General features: G+C 42.6%; 1 protein-coding gene across 3 annotated transcripts in view; it reads left to right on the top strand.

Moving 5' to 3' along the window:
* DSCAM (DS cell adhesion molecule) overlaps nt 1-22,007 on the top strand; it is a 796,975-nt gene that overhangs the window by 57,565 nt on the left and 717,403 nt on the right. For 2 of the 3 annotated variants that reach the window (XM_063956594.1, XM_063956596.1), the window contains exon 1: nt 10,117-10,829. In XM_063956594.1, coding sequence (XP_063812664.1) covers nt 10,787-10,829 — 43 coding nt within the window. In that variant the 5' untranslated portion in view covers nt 10,117-10,786. Of the gene's footprint in view, nt 1-10,116; nt 10,830-22,007 lie in introns of those variants that run through there. The other variant, XM_063956595.1, reaches the window with a different exon arrangement.

The following is a 22,007-nucleotide window of genomic DNA, read 5'->3' as shown; positions in this document are numbered from 1 at the left end:
TATTGTGGTGTCTTGCGCCTACTAGGGACTTGGAGGACTCCAAGTTGCTAGATGTGGTCAGGGCCCTGAAAATATAGGTTCCAGGACGGCTGGAGTCAGGAAAACTGACTTGCTGTTATCCTGTATGCACCCAACAAACTGGGTGCTCTTGCTTCTAAGCAGACTTTTGCTAGTTGGATGTGTAATACAATTCAGCTTGCACATTCTGTGGCAGGCCTGCCACAGCCAAAATATGTAAATGCCCATTCCACAAGGAAGGTGGGCTCATCTTGGGCGGCTGCCCGAGGGGTCTCGGCTTTACAACTTTGCCGAGCGGCTATTTAGTCAGGGGCAAACACGTTTGTAAAATCCTACAAATTTGATAACCTGGCTAAGGAGGACCTGGAGTTCTCTCATTCGGTGCTGCAGAGTCATCCGCACTCTCCCGCCCGTTTGGGAGCTTTGGTATAATCCCCATGGTCCTTTCAGGAACCCCAGCATCCACTAGGACGATAGAGAAAATAAGAATTTACTTACCGATAATTCTATTTCTCGGAGTCCGTAGTGGATGCTGGGCGCCCATCCCAAGTGCGGATTATCTGCAATACTTGTACATAGTTACAAAAATCGGGTTATTATTGTTGTGAGCCATCTTTCAGAGGCTCCGCTGTTATCATACTGTTAACTGGGTTCAGATCACAGGTTGTACAGTGTGATTGGTGTGGCTGGTATGAGTCTTACCCGGGATTCATAAATCCTTCCTTATTGTGTACGCTCGTCCGGGCACAGTATCCTAACTGAGGCTTGGAGGAGGGTCATAGGGGGAGGAGCCAGTGCACACCACCTGATCCTAAAGCTTTACTTTTTGTGCCCTGTCTCCTGCGGAGCCGCTATTCCCCATGGTCCTTTCAGGAACCCCAGCATCCACTACGGACTCCGAGAAATAGAATTATCGGTAAGTAAATTCTTATTTTTTTTGTACCCCCATTACAAATTTCTCTTTCTCCTCCTGTAAGATGGACTCGCCCCAAGAGACTGCAGTCCGTGTTTTCCTGTTGACCATGATGTTGACCAGAGCAGTCTGTTTCGGTGAGAGTACCAGTGAGGTCGAGAAAGGATCCGGAATGGGTTCTGATGACTGAGACGGAGGCGTAAATTTCCAATAGCAACACAATCACCGAGAAAAGGCGAGTACCGGAAAACGATCTAGCAGCCATGTTATTTATAGACATTGTGAAGGATTGTTAGCTGAAGAAAACTGCATCTGTAGGCATTGCGACAACATAGTTGAGGATGGGTGCATCAAGAAATGTCAGTCCAGTTTTAATATCCACATGGACCGGCATCCATTGAGTGACTATCACTCATTAGTGGGTAAAGTGTTAGATCAGACAGACTGTTGGGTATGCTCCCAAGTACCTCAAGGTCATAGCAAATCAGGACTAGTACCATTCCCTTTAACGATAGGAGAGGTACTTGAGTTAAGTGGTGGGAGGCCGGTGGACAAGAGGTTTAATATCTCTAGTCCTCCTAGTTTGAAGCTCCACCAATATCATGTGGATAGGTCCTTAGTATGCTTTAACATTTCCAATCCCCGAAAGCCGGGAAATTGGGAAGTGTCATGGAGTAATCAAACCATGACATTCTCACATAGAGCCGATAGAATGCCCATAGACACAGAACTTATACGCCAGATAGCCGACCATGGAAAATTTTCCGGTATAGGTACACTTTAGGAAGTAGGACCATGCGAGTTGGAGAAGTATCACCAGGATACTGTGCACATATCGTAAAAACAGATACGTGTACTAAACAGATGGGAGAATTAGGGTTATGAGGTTTCACATGGAAAGTTTGTAACATGGTAATGTCATACTCAGTCCCATATGTTCTCCCCGATGATGCATATTTCATATGCGGGAGGAAGGCATATAAGTGGCTTGCCCCGAACTCAGAGGGATTGTGTTACATTGGAAAAGTACTGCCTGAAGTAATGACTGTATCCCATAACAAAATGAAAGACATTCACCGCGGTGCCCAAGCTCCTTATACTCACACTCATTACGAGCACATCGTTAAACGGCACCTGATAGAGAGGACAGAGCACTCGGCCTCTGATCTGATCCATGAATCTACCGGGATTCAATTCCTACTCGCGTTAGATATCACTCGTACCGCCAGAGGAGTGATAAATTATAAATATATATCTGCGCTAGCGAACTTGTTAGACAATATCACCGAAATGTATGACGACACGTTCAGGTACACTGGGAAAGAGTTACAAGCCTACAAAACAGAACTGGTTCAGCATAGGATGATTCTCAATTACCTCACAGCAGTGACAGGCGGGTATTGTGTTACCCTAGCAACTCAATATGGAATAAAGTGCTGCACGTACATTACAAACAGCACGGAGGACCCAGCCGAGGTCATAGACCAAAAGATGGACGACATTTTACAATTAAAGTGGGAGTTCCGAAGGAGACATAATCTCACTCTCGCCGCTGTGGGTAATGAGCTGACCAGTTGGGTGTCATGGTTGAACCCACGAAATTGGTTCTCGGGCTTAGGAGAATGGGCCCAAGGTATTATTATGGATATAGGGAAATTTCTTTTGTGTATTCTAGGAGTCGTCATATTGGTTGGACTGATATTTAGATGCGTTCGGGCTTTAACGAAGTGTAAAGGTAGTACTAGAGTGATGAGTCTGAGGAGCGAAGACAGTGTAATAACAACAACTAATTTGATTTATGACCCAACGATAGAGACAATGTTGTGATGAAAATGTGATTCCACGGTCCGTTTCTTTCACCCGTTTCTCCTTTGTTTTCCTCCAAGGTACAAAGACATCCGCTTGGAAGAAGAATTTGACAACCTCTTTTATACAGACCATTGATGGACTATGCCACAGACCCCCAATATCCCTAGTGACTTTAACTTTTACGATAGCCCAATACCTTAGAGACTGTAATTTCATGGACACTGGAAATGCTTTTGTCACTATTTATAGCAAAAGCACCGAGAGACATCAGACAACATGTACATCAAGACAGGACATCAGACAAGACCTCAATCGGCGACTGTTTATATAAACTCACATAGTTTACGACTGCATTTATAACGATTGTTTCTTATCCTCATCTCTACAACCTCCAGGTAATGACACACATTGTCGATAGGGAATATAGACACATATATCAGCATTCACATGTCCCCCCCCTTCATGTATCATCAACTAAATGTGCTCCCCATTTGTTGCAACCAAAAGCCGAAAAGAGCTCGGTAGAGTTTGACAGCCCATCCACAGATCCCTGACACGGGATAAGAAGGATTCAAATGTATACTTCGCAATACCTCGAAGCTTGATTTAAAACACGTACGGCACGATGATACATGACCCCTCAAACATGGATTCATACACACATGCTTCTACTATCTCACTAGGTCATACCTTTTTCCCACCTTCTCCTCTCTTCCCTTACCCAATCATAAAAAGGTATTTACATGATGACATATATTTTTCTTTTTTTTTAAACTGTTTTAGGAAGTGGCAGTTATTGATGACTGCCAAAGGGTGGACTGTCAAAGTCGAAAAAATATCATGCTGCACGTTGCCATATATTCACCCCAAGCGCTTGCCCGCTGCACGTGCACATTCTCTCCCGTGCGTGCGCATATTCGCAGTTGCGTTATGAAGCTTCTACGGCCGTGCGCATTGACGCGTGGTATGTGCATTTACGGTAGAGTTTGTGTGCGTCTAGCGGGCGACTCAAATGTTACATAGTAAATCCAAATAGTATGTTTTATAGGTAATGTTCCCCTTAATAATAACTGTAAGTTTGTTTATTGTAACTGGTCGCTGGACAGGGGAATTCCTCTTTGCATGATACGAAGGGTCAGACAGGGTTTGAGCAGTGGTGTTTGGTACCTAACTAAAGAACATTTTATTAGAAACAATCCGGTGCTGGTTAGGTAAAGATTAATCGCTCCTGCGTATAGTTATGTCTATTAGTAGTTTCTGGACATTTACTATATTTGCGGTTCATTGTCCATGTGGTGGGAATCCTGAGATTCCCTCCCACCTGAGCAGTCTGGAATAGTCACAGCCCACCTGTTCAAACAAACCTATGACCTTTTGTTGTAATGTGAAGACAGATTCCTGTGTCCAATGAACAATGAGAGTGTAGGGCCCTTTGTAGTGTACTGTATGCAGTGTATATAGGGAACAGCCAGACTGGACCAGCTCAGTCTACTCCCCACAACGGTTTTCATCATTGACTAACCAGGAGCTGGTAACCAGGGCTGCGCAGCGAATCATTCCCCAGTGTGTAAGTACTCTCTGTAACCAACTTATTCTCTGTTTGTATTTGCCATACTATCTCCCTCTCTCTGTTATATTGTATATGTTTAGTTATTATGTTTAGATATTGATGTTAGCCTGTAGTGTATGAACTGTTAACTGTTTTCCCTTTTTACATAGCTAGATATTGTTAGTAAAGGTTTTGGAACCTTAGCAAGGTATTGTGTGTTTATTACATTGCTGAGAGTATTCAGAGCGTCTCAATTGCTCAAGAGGCTTTCATACAATAGAGGTTAATTAGCATTGCATTGTGCTCACATTACAAAACCAAGGTTTACAGTATAGGCTCAGCCTTTCATTGTGTTTCATACAAGGTTTACTGAGTGTCATCCCGTGAGCGTCTGCGCCGCTCGTGTTCCCCTCGTGGTCACGAGCGTCCGCTACGCTGGTAGCGTAGCATTACGGTAGTCGGCCGCCTATAGAGTGCTCGACACCAAGCTTTAAGCTGTGAGCGAGCGTGCCGCATGTGCGTCTCAACCACGGCTAAGCGTCTGCTACACTAAGTGCGTACCCTTACGGTACCCCATACGCCAATTGCGTACTGAGTCTCTTACCCACATATAGTGAATGTTAAAAGATAAATATTTAGCTTTATCAATACCCTAGACAGGGACACTATATTGCTAACCGTAGAGCATATTAAAGACGCTGTCTTATACATGAGAGATGCACAGAGGGATATTTGCCGGCTGGCATCTAAAATAAACACAATGTCCATTTCTGCCAGGAGAGGATTGTGGACTCGGCAGTGGACAGGAGATACAGATTCTAAAAGGCACATGGAAGTTTTGCCTTACAAGGGTGAGGAGTTGTTTGGGGATGGTCTCTCGGACCTCGTTTCCACAGCGACAGCTGGGAAGTCAGCATTTTTACCCCATGTTCCCTCACAGCCAAAGAAAGCACCGTATTATCAGGTACAGTCCTTTCGGCCCCAGAAAGGCAAGCGGGTTAGAGGCGCGTCCTTTCTGCCCAGAGGCAGAGGTAGAGGGAAAAAGCTGCAACATACAGCCAGTTCCCAGGAACAAAAGTCCTCCCCCGCTTCCTCTAAGTCCACCGCATGACGCTGGGGCTTCACAGGCGGAGCCAGGTGCGGTGGGGGCCCGTCTCAAGAACTTCAGCGACCAGTGGGCTCGCTCACGGGTGGATCCCTGGATTCTGCAAGTAGTATCTCAGGGGTACAAGCTGAAATTCGAGACGTCTCCCCCTCGCCGTTTCCTCAAATCTGCCTTGCCGACAGCTCCCCCGGACAGGGAGGCAGTGCTGGAGGCGATTCACAAGCTGTATTCTCAGCAGGTGATAATCAAGGTACCCCTCCTTCAACAAGGACGGGGTTACTATTCCACAATGTTTGTGGTACCGAAACCGGACGGTTCGGTGTGACCCATTTTAAATTTAAAATCCTTGAACACTTATATAAGAAGGTTCAAGTTCAAGATGGAATCGCTCAAGGCGGTGATTGCAAGCCTGGACGAGGGGGATTACATGGTATCACTGGACATCAAGGATGCTTACCTGCATGTCCCCATTTACCCTCCTCACCAGGAGTACCTCAGATTTGTGGTACAGGACTGTCATTACCAATTCCAGACGTTGCCGTTTGGTCTGTCCACGGCACCGAGGGTATTTACCAAGGTAATGGCCGAAATGATGATACTCCTTCGGAAAAAGGGAGTTTTAATTATCCCGTACTTGGACGATCTCCTTATAAAGGCGAGGTCCAGGGAACAGTTGTTGATCGGAGTAGCACTGGCTTGGGAAGTGCTACAACAGCACGGCTGGATCCTGAATATTCCAAAGTCGCAGCTGGTTCCTACAACGCGTCTAGTGTTCCTGGGGATGGTTCTGGACACAGAACAGAAAAAAGTGTTTCTCCCGGAGGAGAAGGCCAAGGAGTTGTCATCTCTAGTCAGAGACCTCCTAAAACCAAAACAGGTGTCGGTGCACCACTGCACGCGAGTCCTGGGAAAGATGGTGGCTTCTTACGAAGCAATTCCATTCGGAAGGTTCCATGCAAGGATCTTTCAGTGGGATCTGTTGGACAAGTGGTCCGGATCGCATCTTCAGATGCATCGGCTGATAACCCTGTCTCCAAGGGCCAGGGTGTCGCTGCTGTGGTGGCTGCAGAGTGCTCATCTTCTAGAGGGCCGCAGATTCGGCATACAAGACTGGATCCTGGTGACCACGGATGCCAGCCTTCGAGGTTGGGGGGCAGTCACACAGGGAAGAAACTTCCAGGGACAATGGTCGAGTCAGGAGACTTCCCTACACATAAATATTCTGGAACTTTACAATGCCCTAAGTCAGGCAAGACCCCTGCTTCAACACCAGCCGGTGCTGATCCAGTCAGACAACATCACGGCTGTCGCCCATGTAAACCGACAGGGCGGCACAAGAAGCAGGATGGCGATGGCAGAAGCCACAAGGATTCTCCGATGGGCGGAAAATCATGTGTTAGCACTGTCAGCAGTGTTCATTCCCGGAGTGGACAACTGGGAAGCAGACTTCCTCAGCAGACATGACCTCCACCCGGGAGAGTGGGGACTTCATCCAGAAGTCTTCAAAATGGTTGTACACCGGTGGGAAAGGCCACAGGTGGACATGATGGCGTCCTGCCTCAACAAAAAGCTAAAAAGATATTGCGCCAGGTCAAGGGACCCTCAGGCGATAGCTGTGGACGCTTTAGTGACACCGTGGGTGTACCAGTCGGTTTATGTGTTCCCTCCTCTTCCTCTCATACCCAAGGTACTGAGGATAATAAGAAGGAGAAGAGTAAGAACTATGGCCCTCATTCCGAGTTGATCGGTCGCAAGGCGAATTTAGCAGAGTTACACACGCTAAGCCTATGCCTACTGGGAGTGAATCTTAGCTTCTTAAAATTGCGACCGATGTATTCGCAATATTGCGATTACTAACTACTTAGCAGTTTCAGAGTAGCTCCAGACTTACTCTGCCTGTGCGATCATTTCAGTGCTTGTCGTTCCTGGTTGACGTCACAAACACACCCAGCGTTCGCCCAGGCACTCCCACCGTTTCTCCGGCCACTCCTGCGTTTTTTCCGGAAACGGTAGCGTTTTCAGCCACACGCCCCTGAAACGCCGTGTTTCCGCCCAGTAACACCCATTTCCTGTCAATCACATTACGATCGCCGGAGCGAAGAAAAAGCCGTGAGTAAAAATACTTTCTTCATAGTAAAGTTACTTGGCGCAGTCGCAGTGCGAACATTGCGCATGCGTACTAAGCGGATTTTCACTGCGATGCGATGAAAAATACAGAGCGAACAACTCGGAATGAGGGCCTATAATCATTGTTCCGGATTGGCCAAGAAGAGCTTGGTACCCAGAACTTCAAGAAATGATTTCAGAGGAACCATGGCCTCTGCCGCTCAGACAGGACCTGCTGCAGCAGGGACCCTGTCTGTTCCAAGACTTACCGCGACTGCGTTTGACGGCATGGCGGTTGAACGCCGGATCCTGAAGGAAAAGGGCATTCCGGAGGAAGTCATCCCTACGCTGATTAAAGCTAGGAAGGAGGTGACCGCAAACCATTATCACCGCATATGGCGAAAATATGTTGCGTGGTGTGAGGCCAGAAGGGCCCCAACGGAGGAATTCCAGCTGGGTCGATTTCTGCACTTCCTACAGTCAGGGGTGACTATGGGCCTCAAATTAGGTTCCATTAAGGTCCAGATTTCGGCTCTGTCGATTTTCTTCCAAAAAGAACTGGCTTCACTGCCTGAAGTTCAGACGTTTGTTAAAGGAGTGCTGCATATTCAGCCCCCTTTTGTGCCTCCAGTGGCACCTTGGGATCTCAACGTGGTGTTGGATTTCCTTAAGTCACATTGGTTTGAGCCACTTAAAACCGTGGAACTAAAATATCTCACGTGGAAAGTGGTCATGCTGTTGGCCTTGGCTTCGGCCAGGCGTGTGTCAGAATTGGCGGCTTTGTCATGTAAAAGCGCTTATCTTATTTTCCATATGGATAGGGCGGAATTGAGGACTCGTCCCCAATTTCTTCCTAAGGTGGTATCAGCTTTTCATTTGAACCAACCTATTGTGGTGCCTGCGGCCACTAAGGACTTGGAGGATTCCAAGTTGCTGGACGTAGTCAGGGCTCTGAAAATCTATGTTTCCAGGACGGCTGGAGTCAGGAAAACTGACTCGCTATTTATCCTGTATGCGCCCAACAAGCTGGGTGCTCCTGCTTCAAAGCAGTCTATTGCTCGCTGGATCTGTAGTACGATTCAACTTGCACATTCTGCGACTGGACTGCCGCATCCTAAATCTGTAAAAGCCCATTCCACGAGGAAAGTGAGCTCTTCTTGGGCGGCTGCCCGAGGGGTCTCGGCTTTACAACTTTGCCGAGCTGCTACTTGGTCAGGTTCAAACACATTTGCTAAATTCTACAAGTTTGATACCCTGGCTGAGGAGGACCTTGAGTTTGCTCATTCGGTGCTGCAGAGTCATCCGCACTCTCCCGCCCGTTTGGGAGCTTTGGTATAATCCCCATGGTCCTTACGGAGTTCCCAGCATCCACTAGGACGTCAGAGGAAATAAGAATTTACTCACCGGTAATTCTATTTCTCGTAGTCCGTAGTGGATGCTGGGCGCCCGTCCCAAGTGCGGATTGTCTGCAATACTTGTATATAGTTATTGCCTAACTAAAGGGTTATTGTTTGGAGCCATCTGTTTGAGAGGCTCAGTTTTTATTCATACTGTTCACTGGGTATAGTATCACGAGTTATACGGTGTGATTGGTGTGGCTGGTATGAGTCTTACCCGGGATTCCAAAATCCTTTCCTTATTGTGTCAGCTCTTCCGGGCACAGTTTCCTAACTGAGGTCTGGAGGAGGGGCATAGAGGGAGGAGCCAGTGCACACCAGGTAGTCCTAATTCTTTCTTAGTTGTGCCCAGTCTCCTGCGGAGCCGCTATTCCCCATGGTCCTTACGGAGTCCCCAGCATCCACTACGGACTACGAGAAATAGAATTCCGGTGAGTAAATTCTTTTTTTTACCGGGTTGAATTACCGGGTCAGGCGACCCGCTAATTCTGAAAAGGAGCTTTCACATCGCACACTGACCCGTTTCGACACGGCAATATGCCGTGTCGATACCGGGTTTTTAGTGCGATGTGAAAGGGGTATGAGACACACGCCAAAATAAATGATGGGATGTAGAATTTACCCGCACAGAGTAAAAACCTACATAATGCCTATCAGCATGATGATCCTATCCTCGCCGGGCGTCTCATAATATCACCATCCCTCTACATTCAGTCCGGCAAGGCGATGGTTAATGCAGTATTAAAGAGTAGGGTATCCTGTGCTGCGTCACCTGTGTGCTGCAGCCTGACAGCAATTACATCCACATCCATCTGCTTTCATCTGTGGAACAGTTTTGCATAACATGTCAAAATCTATCTATAAAAAATAAATACATTTTTTTTTAAATATATATATATATATATATATATATATATATATATAATTTTATAGTCAATTCAAAAACTGTTTTTGTTTTTTTTTGGGGCACATTTAAAGAATTTGTTTTGCACCAAAATATATTTGTATAGAAGTACCAAGGCAGGGGTATATTGGGAATGAGTGGGGGGCTAGTAGGGCATGGGACTGCGTTGCAGTTTTTTAAAATGGGATTTTATGTTGCTATAGCCATACAAATATTATCAAAGAAAAAAAAAAAACCCTGCAGCCTGTCGCACCAATAAAAACGCACTAGGGTTGGGTGAAGAAGACAACACCTTTTTCACCGGCTGGCTGGATGCTGTAGCACCAGCAGCACTGTGCAGAAAGTTATGGGTGCGTTTGGTTGCCTGGGAGCCCAGCACTGAGACTCACTGAGACTGACACAGACCCAATGCAAGGGTTAATGCTCTCCTCTTCTGCTCAGAGGCAGAGAAGGCTAGCAGAGGGATCAATCTGATTACAGCTGAAGGAGAGGAAAGATGCGCTTGCTTGTCTGCTTGCTGCCTGGCTCTGGTGGTTGAAGGTTATGTGTGAGGGTGGCTTTCTTTTCTATTTTTTTTCTTCGTTTTTTGCAGATCTTGGAGCACCGGACAGGACCGGGGATGGTCTTGCATTTGCATTTAAGGATTTTTCACCTGTGGACCTGACTCCGCAAGCCTGCTGCTGTCTCCCCGCATCCAAGAAGAACACACCTGGGCTCCAAGCACCCACCGCCTCCCTCCTCACACTGCCTTCATCTCTCCGGCAAGAGTATCACACAGGGAGCTAAAACACAGACTGATCGTTCGGCTTAAGGACAATCATCCCCCCACCACCTCCCTCTTCTGCAGAGCGGCACCGGCGACAGCAGGAGCTGGACCGTTCTGCACCTCGGCTGGGAGCGGTAACCTTGCAGTTGACAGATCAGAAAGAATAAAGAGTCGGGAGAGTGGAGAGCGAAGCCTACAGCTGGGAGGACTGACAGGAGCATGTGGATACTGGTCGTCGTCTTGTTCCACAGCATCTTAAATGGTGAGCAGCCTTGCACTGTATTCCTTATTCATTCCAGCTGATTGCTACGGGATACAATGGGATAGCAGCTAATTACCTCTCCGGTGATGTGTATGGAAATAAAATCCCCCCCCCCGTCCCCCTCCTTCTCATACTGCCTGGGTTATTACTGCTGGGCTGAGAAATCGCACAGTAATCATTTAAACTAGCTTGCCTGGCAAAGTGGCACGCTGTCATCTGTATACACTGCCACAGAGTAGGCATTGTATATGAGGGGGGGTGCATTGTGCTTAATCGCTGCCCAGTGTGCAGCGTAGAGCGGAACATGTGACCAGTACATACATGCATGTGTGCATGACGCGTAACTACATACAGTATGCATGAGTATACACCGCCATGTCACAGCGAGCACATGTCTGTAGTCTCATAGTGTATGTGTGCACGTACACACGTAAGTATGTATGTGTGACTTGTCTTATAGGCTCATATGTGCTAGACGTGTATATCTGTAAAGTATGTGTAAACCAAGAAATAGATTCATGAATATTATGTGTATATACATAATATTGTTTGCGTATTTTTATTATGTACAGTGTGTGTGTGTGTGTGTGTGTATGTGTGTATGTATGTATGTATGTGTGTATATATATATATATATATATATATTATACCTCTGCTGACAGTGTCATTAAATGATAGTGTGCAGACTACTAATTATTTTTAAGTTACTAATTAGTAATTTTTTTTAAGTTTTTGACTTGTAATTTCTGTTTTAACATTTTTCATATTTTGTTTCTAAGGCATTTTCATAATTGCGTGTCAGGTATAAGAGTAATGCAGCTGAGGTGTATATATAATAAATAAATAAATATATATATATATATATATATATATATATATATATATATATATATATATTTCATACTGCGCTTTGACCCAGAAAAAAAAATCCAGAAAATGGTGCAGCGGAATATCTGCAGCTGAGGCTCTGTTCCTTTCCCCCCCCACCATTATATATGAGCTTTAAGAGCAAAAGTGTCATCTTAATACCTTGCATTTCCACCGAGGAGGCAGTCGGTGGAAAAACACAATAAAAAAGGGTGTGTGGGTTGTTTTCAGCCTGTATTCCCAAAACACAAATAATTGTAGCCCAGAAATAATCAGCAAATTCACATCTGCCCAACTGTACCCTGCCTGACAGAAAGCAATGACAGGATTAGCCTGAGTGGGGGCTGATAATTAATCCTCTTTCCCTCAATGAGAAGGAGTTGGCAGAGGAAAGGTTAAGGATTTTGAAGACACCCCCTCCCCCCCTCCCTCAATTTAAATCTCTGGGTCTGGCATGGCATTTTCTTTCTTTGGATCTGTCACCTGCAGCTGATAACGCATTGCAGGAGACAGGCCCTGGAGAGCGGGAGGAGACAACTAACGGCCTCCCAGCCTCCGCCGTTCCCCATTCGAAATTTTGTGGCCTCTTGTCGCAAACGTTTCTGCCACAAATAATCTCGAGCAATTTATTATATATCATGCAGATATATCTTTTTTTTTTCTAATTTTTTTTTTTTTTTTTATTTATGGTTTTTTTTTGTTTGTTTGGTTTTTTAATCATGTCTCGGTGTGAGCCAGCGCAACAAGTTTAGTCATTCAAAGACTTAAATTGGTTCTAAGCTTTTATTTCTGGCTCCGTCAAAGAGGAAATCAATTCCCCTAAGTGATATAGAGTGTGTGGTGAATTTATATATAGGTATATATTACACATGCAATAAATATAGTACAATAAATGCACATTTCTATAGATAGAAAATGAATGCCCTATTTAGTAATGCATTCGTCTGCAGCTTGAACTGTAAAGTGGAATATGCCACTAAGTTTTATTGCTCTGGCTTTCTGTGTGTGTGTGTGTGTGTGTGTGTGTGTGTGTGTGTTTCACGTATGTACTGTACATACACTGTCTGCCTTTTGTTGTCAGTGAATGGGGTACGATACAAAAAAAATAAAATAATTATATATATATATATATATATATATATATATAGCAATTTCTCTGTCCACGTTCCAAAATTCTTGTTTGGAGCGAACACACTGTAATGGAAATGTATAACTATAGGGGTGACAGTGGAAGGAAGAGATGTTGGGGGAACCTTAATTTACAGTAGGAATGTGTTGAATGCGTTCGTTGATTTGGGGGCTCCTCTATTTAGCAGAACGCTGATTGGTAGATACTTAGCGTGGCCATCAACACGACACTATGGAAAACGGAGCAAGTGTCAGGTCACGTACTGTATCTGGCAGAGACGGGGAGTGGAACACATAAGGACGTCACCAAAGTAAATAGCTCCTTACTGACTGGGAATATAGTTTATATAGAAGAGATTGCCCACAAAACACATCCATGTTGTTCCCAGCGTCCAGATCACACCGCGTGTTTCATATTCTGTGTTCATGAGAATCTGTATACAGTATGTATATCCATCTATCTATACATATATACTATGTGTGTGTGTGTGTGTGTGTGTGTGTGTGAATAGGCCGCTTTCACATCTTCCAAATAATGCCCAGCAACTGGGGTGTGGCCTGTAATACACACGGAGGGGTGTTTAGAGACGAATGAAGGGGCACTCACCAGAATTTCCATGCACATAAATGTTGTACTTTGATTTCCAAATAAACACACTTAGGGCGGTATCCTATTATCCGGGAAGCCATTTTGGGCGATCAAAACGGCCAATGGTTATTATCGTGGTGTCCAATTTAGAGGCCATTTTGATTGCCCGAAATTGGACCCGCAGTCGCCGGATCCCGATTCCATGTGTTTTCGCTACTCCGGCGGCCCCTTATCGCGGATTATAAGTGCCGGCATTGGGGTTTAGACCCCAGCGATCATATTAGCAGCAGTAAAGTACCGCTGCTGATAGGATACCGCCCTTAGTTTCGTCTCTCGAACGTTTTCGGTAACATAAAGACCTTCATCAGGAAGGACTGCAGCACAATAACAAATGAACTGCTCATCCCACCAGATTCCAGCAGCAAGGCTAACCGTGCCTCTCCGACTCCTTAAATACCCCATATAAGCATTACTTATATAAAATACCCTCACCAATTCAAAAAATGGCGACAAAAGCATTACTTGCGTATATAAAATGCGCGTTCAGTTTTCATCAGTGTCTCCCTTGATTTGTGTTCCTTTTATATTGATTGCCTTTTTGTATATTTCGCTCTGTGCCCTTGGCCTGTATTGGGGTCATCCGATGCCCACACTGTATTGGGGTCAGTCGATGTCTGTACTGTATTGGGGTCAGCCGATGTCTGTACTGTATTGGGATCAGCTGATGTCTGTACTGTATTGGGGTCATCCGATGCCCACACTGTATTGGGGTCAGTCGATGTCTGTACTGTATTGGGGTCAGCCGATGTCTGTACTGTATTGGGATCAGCCGATGTCTGTACTGTATTGGGGTCAGCCGATGTCTGTACTGTATTGGGGTCAGCCGATGTCTGTACTGTATTGGGGTCTGCCGATGTCTGTACTGTATTGGGGTCTGCCGATGTCTGTACTGTATTGGGGTCTGCCGATGTCTGTACTGTATTGGGGTCTGCAGATGTCTGTACTGTATTGGGGTCTGCCGATGTCTGTACTGTATTGGGGTCTGCCGATGTCTGTACTGTATTGGGGTCTGCAGATGTCTGTACTGTATTGGGGTCTGCCGATGTCCGCACTGTATTGGGGTCTGCCGATGTCTGTACTGTATTGGGGTCTGCCGATGTCTGTACTGTATTGGGGTCTGCCGATGTCTGTACTGTATTGGGGTCTGCCGATGTCTGTACTGTATTGGGGTCTGCCGATGTCTGTACTGTATTGGGGTCTGCAGATGTCCGTACTGTATTGGGGTCAGCCGATGTCCGTACTGTATTGGGGTCAGCCGATGTCCGCACTGTATTGGGGTCAGCCGATGTCCGCACTGTATTGGGGTCAGCCGATGTCCGCACTGTATTGGGGTCAGCCGATGACCGCACTGTATGAGGGCAGGTGCTGTCCTCAGAAGCAGCCTGGTGTAATGACTAATCGGGCAGCTCACAGAACATGTTGTGCACATGAGGCTTTTACATGTTTACAGGAAAGTATACGGAATAAATAGGATTTAAGGCTTTGAGAGGATAATGGAAGACGGGCCTGAAATGCAGAGAACGAGAAGCCTGAAACGAGAGTTCACCTCAGAGGGCTCCTGTAGGCTGTATTGGAACATTTACCACACCATTCAGAGAGCTTCCCTCCATATTGCTGTTGGTTGTAAACATTTTGTGGCTCACAGATTAAAGGCTGCCTCGCATTTGTTGTGCATAATCGCGGGCTGTAAAATCAGTCGCCATGCTGTGGTTTCATATTAGGGATGTAGCCCCCTATGTCCTGTGCTGTTGAGCTTGAGATATTCTCATTTCCTCATTTGCACAGGCGTACAGTTGGTATGACTAATTTTCCTCTGGTTTACACCTGCTGTGCGTCTGGCCGGGTGTCTGGGTGACTCTTACATACTTATTTTTAAGCCCAAAAAGAAACGGAATCCCTACTGCAAGATCTGAAGTGTGTCTTCTGCAAGATAAGTGAGATTCCGATCACTGACTGAAACATTAGTAACGCCAACACATGCACGCTAGCGGCGGCCATCTTGTTTGATGGACAAGTATTGAATTCCCTAAGAGCTACTGATACCACTGGGGCATAACATAGGCAAATGCAGGGGGGGTTTCCGGTTGCCCAGAAACCCCCTCCTCTTGGCAGGTGACTCAAATTATGAGAACAATAGCATTGGTATATAATACTATTACTACAGCTACCGCCACATCATGCAGTTTAAGGGACAGAGCAGAGCTACTGCACATGCCCAATGGTAGCAGCTTCTTCCACCAAGTTTGCCGTGTGTGTGTGGATCTTAGGGGGTCATTCCCAGTTGATCGCACGTAGCAACTTTTTGCTGCCCATGCGATCAACTAGACGCCGCCTATGGGGGAGTGTATTTCTGCATAGCAGGGCTGCAAACGCTTCTGCAGCCCTGCTATGCAAAAAAAGATTCCTGTAAAACAAGACCAGGGTAAGAGTTATTTACCCTGTGCGATCAATCCAGCGTGCAGGTCCCGGAATTGATGTCAGACATTCGCCCTCCAAACGCCTCGACACGCCTGCGTTGGACTCACCACTCCCAGAAAATGGTGAGTATCCGCCGCGGAAAGCCTCCCCGCTGTCAATCTTCTTGCGATTGCGCTAGTGATCACTTTCTCCTTACTTCTGGTCGTTGCCCGGCGACGGCTGTCGGCGGGCAACGACGTGCATGTGCATTGCGGGCGTCACACAGGCGCAGTCCCAACCCCTTTGCACCGCTGCGACTACCAGCAGCGTGCGAATGGGTCAAAATGACCCCTTTAGTCCTCAATCAGTGCCCTGGACCAGAGAGTAGCAACCAAGAAGAAGAGACAGGAGCCTTACCATGAGGTGGGAGAATGTGTGCTTAGAAAATGCAGTACTGGTTCTGTATTTATTTATTTATTACAGTATGGTTAACCTTTTCCTGACCATTTATCTTATTTAAATATGTTTAGTATAGCCTACACCATCTATAGTGTTAAATATTAAAACTGTATTCCGTATAGTATCCAGTGTATACAAAGACCAATTGTTACATTAATGTACAGGGACATTACTAGGTTCTTCTACCACTCCCCCAGACTACCACACTTGCTCCAATGTTCCGCAGAGAGGGAGATTGTGGATTGCATTTCGAAACCCACCTCTAGAAAACCTGCGTTTGCCACTGTCATAAGGCACTCTGTGCCTCACGTGTGTCAGCGATCAGTGCCGGCGGAACCCGCTCAGCGAAGGGATGCAGTGCAGGTAGGCGCCAGGCAGGAGAGGCGCTCTAACTGCTCTGCATCCCTTCACTGCACTGTTGTTGCCGGCTGCCGCTGCGCCTACCACTGTACAAGCAGCGGCAGCCGGCAGCCTGGATCGCAGATCTTCTGCCCCCCCCCCACTCCTGCCCCGCCGCTGATGTCTCATCCTCCCCTCCTGTGTCAGCGCTGTGACGCTAGTAAGGGGAGGTGTGGGGGCGGGACCAGCAAAGGACAGCTTCGGGAGCAGAGAGCTGCAGTCACTGCTGACTGCAGTTCTGCCAGGAGCCACTAGGTGCCCCCATCTGTATGGACGGAGCCATCTCATCACAGGACTCAGAAACAAAAGAGACTGCCTGGGACCAGTACAGAGGAACTAAAGCGAGTTTTCTTTTAATGTGTGATTATCTATCTATCTATCTATCTATCTATCTATCTATCTATCTATCTATCTATCTATCTATCTATCTATTTATGTGTCTGTCTATTTATCTATCTATCTATCTATCTATCTATCTATCTATCTATCTATCTATCTATCTATCTATCTATCTATGTGTCTGTCTATTTATCTATCTATCTATCTATCTATCTATGTGTCTGTCTATTTATCTATCTATCTATCTATGTGTCTGCCTATTATCTATCTATCTATGTGTCTGCCTATTATCTATCTATCTATGTGTCTGCCTATTATCTATCTATCTATGTGTCTGTCTATCTATCTATCTATCTATCTATCTATCTATCTATCTATCTATCTATCTATCTATGTGTCTGTCTATTTATCTATCTATCTATCTATCTATCTATCTATCTATCTATGTGTCTGTCTATTTATTTATTTATCTATCTATCTATGTGTCTGCCTATTATCTATCTATGTGTCTGTCTATTTATCTATCTATGTGTCTGCCTATTATCTATCTATGTGTCTGCCTATTATCTATCTATATATGTGTCTGCCTATTATCTATCTATCTATGTGTCTGCCTATCTATCTATCTATCTATCTATCTATCTATCTATCTATCTATCTATCTATCTATGTGTCTGTCTATCTATCTATCTATCTATCTATCTATCTATCTATCTATCTATCTATCTATCTATCTATCTATCTATCTATCTATCTATCTATCTATCTATGTGTCTGTCTATCTATCTATCTATCTATCTATCTATCTATCTATCTATCTATCTATCTATCTATCTATCTATCTATCTATCTAATTATCTATCTATCTATCTGTCTGTCTGTCTGTCTGTCTGTCTGTCTATCTATCTATGTGTCTGTCTATCTATCTATCTATCTATCTATCTATCTATCTATCTATCTATCTATCTATGTGTCTGTCTATTTATCTATCTATCTATCTATCTATCTATCTATCTATGTGTCTGTCTATTTATCTATCTATGTGTCTGCCTATTATCTATCTATCTATCTATCTATCTATCTATCTATCTATCTATCTATCTATGTGTCTGTCTATTTATCTATCTATCTATCTATGTGTCTGCCTATTATCTATCTATCTATCTATGTGTCTGCCTATTATCTATCTATCTATGTGTCTGCCTATTATCTATCTATCTATGTGTCTGTCTATCTATCTATCTATCTATCTATCTATCTATCTATCTATCTATCTATCTATCTATCTGTCTATCTATGTGTCTGTCTATCTATCTATCTATCTATCTATCTATCTATCTATCTATCTATGTGTCTGTCTATTTATCTATCTATGTGTCTGCCTATTATCTATCTATCTATCTATCTATCTATCTATCTATGTGTCTGTCTATCTATCTATCTATCTATCTATCTATCTATCTATGTGTCTGTCTATTTATCTATCTATGTGTCTGCCTATTATCTATCTATCTATCTATCTATGTGTCTGTCTATTTATCTATCTATCTATCTATGTGTCTGCCTATTATCTATCTATCTATCTATCTATGTGTCTGCCTATTATCTATCTATCTATGTGTCTGCCTATTATCTATCTATCTATGTGTCTGTCTATCTATCTATCTATCTATCTATCTATCTATCTATCTATCTATCTATCTGTCTATCTATGTGTCTGTCTATCTATCTATCTATCTATCTATCTATGTGTCTGTCTATTTATCTATCTATGTGTCTGCCTATTATCTATCTATCTATCTATCTATCTATCTATCTATCTATCTATCTATGTGTCTGTCTATTTATCTATCTATCTATGTGTCTGCCTATTATCTATCTATCTATCTATCTATGTGTCTGCCTATTATCTATCTATCTATGTGTCTGCCTATTATCTATCTATCTATGTGTCTGTCTATCTATCTATGTGTCTGTCTATTTATCTATCTATGTGTCTGCCTATTATCTATCTATCTATCTATCTATCATCTATCTATCTATCTATCTATCTATCTATGTGTCTGTCTATTTATCTATCTATCTATCTATGTGTCTGCCTATTATCTATCTATCTATCTATGTGTCTGCCTATTATCTATCTATCTATGTGTCTGCCTATTATCTATCTATCTATGTGTCTGCCTATTATCTATCTATCTATGTGTCTGCCTATTATCTATCTATCTATGTGTCTGTCTATCTATCTATCTATCTATCTATCTATCTATCTATCTATCTATCTATCTATCTATGTGTCTATCTATCTATCTATCTATGTGTCTGTCTATTTATCTATCTATCTATCTATCTATGTGTCTGTCTATTTATCTATCTATCTATCTATCTATCTATCTATCTATCTATCTATCTATCTATGTGTCTATCTATCTATCTATCTATGTGTCTGTCTATTTATCTATCTATCTATGTGTCTGCCTATTATCTATCTATCTATCTATCTATCTATCTATCTATCTATCTATGTGTCTGCCTATTATCTATCTATCTATCTATCATCTATCTATCTATCTATCTATGTGTCTGCCTATTATCTATCTATCTATCTATCTATCTATGTGTCTGTCTATTTATCTATCTATCTATCTATGTGTCTGCCTATTATCTATCTATCTATCTATGTGTCTGCCTATTATCTATCTATCTATGTGTCAGATAGATAATAGGCAGACACATAGATAGATAGATAGATAATAGGCAATCTGTCTATCTATCTATCTATCTATCTATCTATCTATCTATCTATCTATCTATCTATCTATCTATGTGTCTATCTATCTATCTATCTATCTATCTATCTATCTATCTATCTATCTATCTATCTATCTATCTAATTATCTATCTATCTATCTGTCTGTCTGTCTGTCTGTCTGTCTGTCTATCTATCTATGTGTCTGTCTATCTATCTATCTATCTATCTATCTATCTATCTATCTATCTATCTATCTATGTGTCTGTCTATTTATCTATCTATCTATCTATGTGTCTGCCTATTATCTATCTATCTATCTATGTGTCTGCCTATTATCTATCTATCTATGTGTCTGCCTATTATCTATCTATCTATGTGTCTGCCTATTATCTATCTATCTATGTGTCTGCCTATTATCTATCTATCTATGTGTCTGTCTATCTATCTATCTATCTATCTATCTATCTATCTATCTATCTATCTATCTATCTATCTATCTGTCTATCTATGTGTCTGTCTATCTATCTATCTATCTATCTATCTATCTATCTATCTATCTATCTATCTATCTATCTATCTATCTGTCTATCTATGTGTCTATCTATCTATCTATCTATGTGTCTGTCTATTTATCTATCTATCTATCTGTGTGTCTGCCTATTATCTATCTATCTGTCTATCTATCTATCTATCTATGTGTCTGCCTATTATCTATCTATCTATGTGTCTGCCTATTATCTATCTATCTATGTGTCTGCCTATTATCTATCTATCTATGTGTCTGTCTATCTATCTATCTATCTATCTATCTATCTATCTATCTATCTATCTATCTATCTATCTATCTATCTGTCTATCTATGTGTCTATCTATCTATCTATCTATCTATCTATCTATCTATCTATCTATCTATCTATCTAATTATCTATCTGTCTGTCTGTCTGTCTATCTATCTATGTGTCTGTCTATCTATCTATCTATCTATCTATCTATCTATGTGTCTGTCTATTTATTTATTTATCTATCTATGTGTCTGCCTATTATCTATCTATGTGTCTATTTATCTATCTATGTGTCTGCCTATTATCTATCTATGTGTCTGCCTATTATCTATCTATATATGTGTCTGCCTATTATCTATCTATCTATGTGTCTGCCTATTATCTATCTATCTATCTATCTATCTATCTATCTATCTATCTATCTATCTATCTATGTGTCTGCCTATTATCTATCTATCTATCTATCTATCTATCTATCTATCTATGTGTCTGTCTATTTATCTATCTATCTATCTATGTGTCTGCCTATTATCTATCTATCTATGTGTCTGCCTATTATCTATCTATATATGTGTCTGCCTATTATCTATCTATCTATGTGTCTGCCTATTATCTATCTATCTATCTATCTATCTATCTATCTATCTATCTATCTATCTATCTATCTATGTGTCTGCCTATTATCTATCTATATATGTGTCTGCCTATTATCTATCTATCTATGTGTCTGCCTATTATCTATCTATCTATCTATCTATCTATCTATCTATCTATCTATCTATCTATCTATGTGTCTGCCTATTATCTATCTATATATGTGTCTGCCTATTATCTATCTATCTATGTGTCTGCCTATTATCTATCTATCTATCTATCTATCTATGTGTCTGCCTATTATCTATCTATCTATCTATCTATCTATCTATCTATCTATCTATCTATCTATCTATCTATCTATCTATCTATTTATGTGTCTGTCTATTTATCTATCTATCTATCTATCTATCTATCTATCTATCTATGTGTCTGTCTATTTATCTATCTATCTATCTATCTATCTATCTATCTATCTATCTATCTATCTGTCTATTTATCTGTCTATCTATCTATCTATCTATCTATCTATCTATCTATCTATCTATGTGTCTGTCTATTTATTTATTTATCTATCTATCTATGTGTCTGCCTATTATCTATCTATGTGTCTGTCTATTTATCTATCTATGTGTCTGCCTATTATCTATCTATATATGTGTCTGCCTATTATCTATCTATCTATGTGTCTGCCTATTATCTATCTATCTATCTATCTATCTATCTATCTATCTATCTATCTATCTATCTATCTATGTGTCTGTCTATCTATCTATCTATCTATCTATCTATCTATCTATCTATCTATGTGT

This window comes from Pseudophryne corroboree, chromosome 2 (assembly GCF_028390025.1).
Source record: "Pseudophryne corroboree isolate aPseCor3 chromosome 2, aPseCor3.hap2, whole genome shotgun sequence".
Lineage (NCBI taxonomy): Eukaryota > Metazoa > Chordata > Amphibia > Anura > Myobatrachidae > Pseudophryne > Pseudophryne corroboree.
Note: the sequence above shows the minus strand (reverse complement) of the source record. Positions and strands in the feature narration are given on the sequence as shown.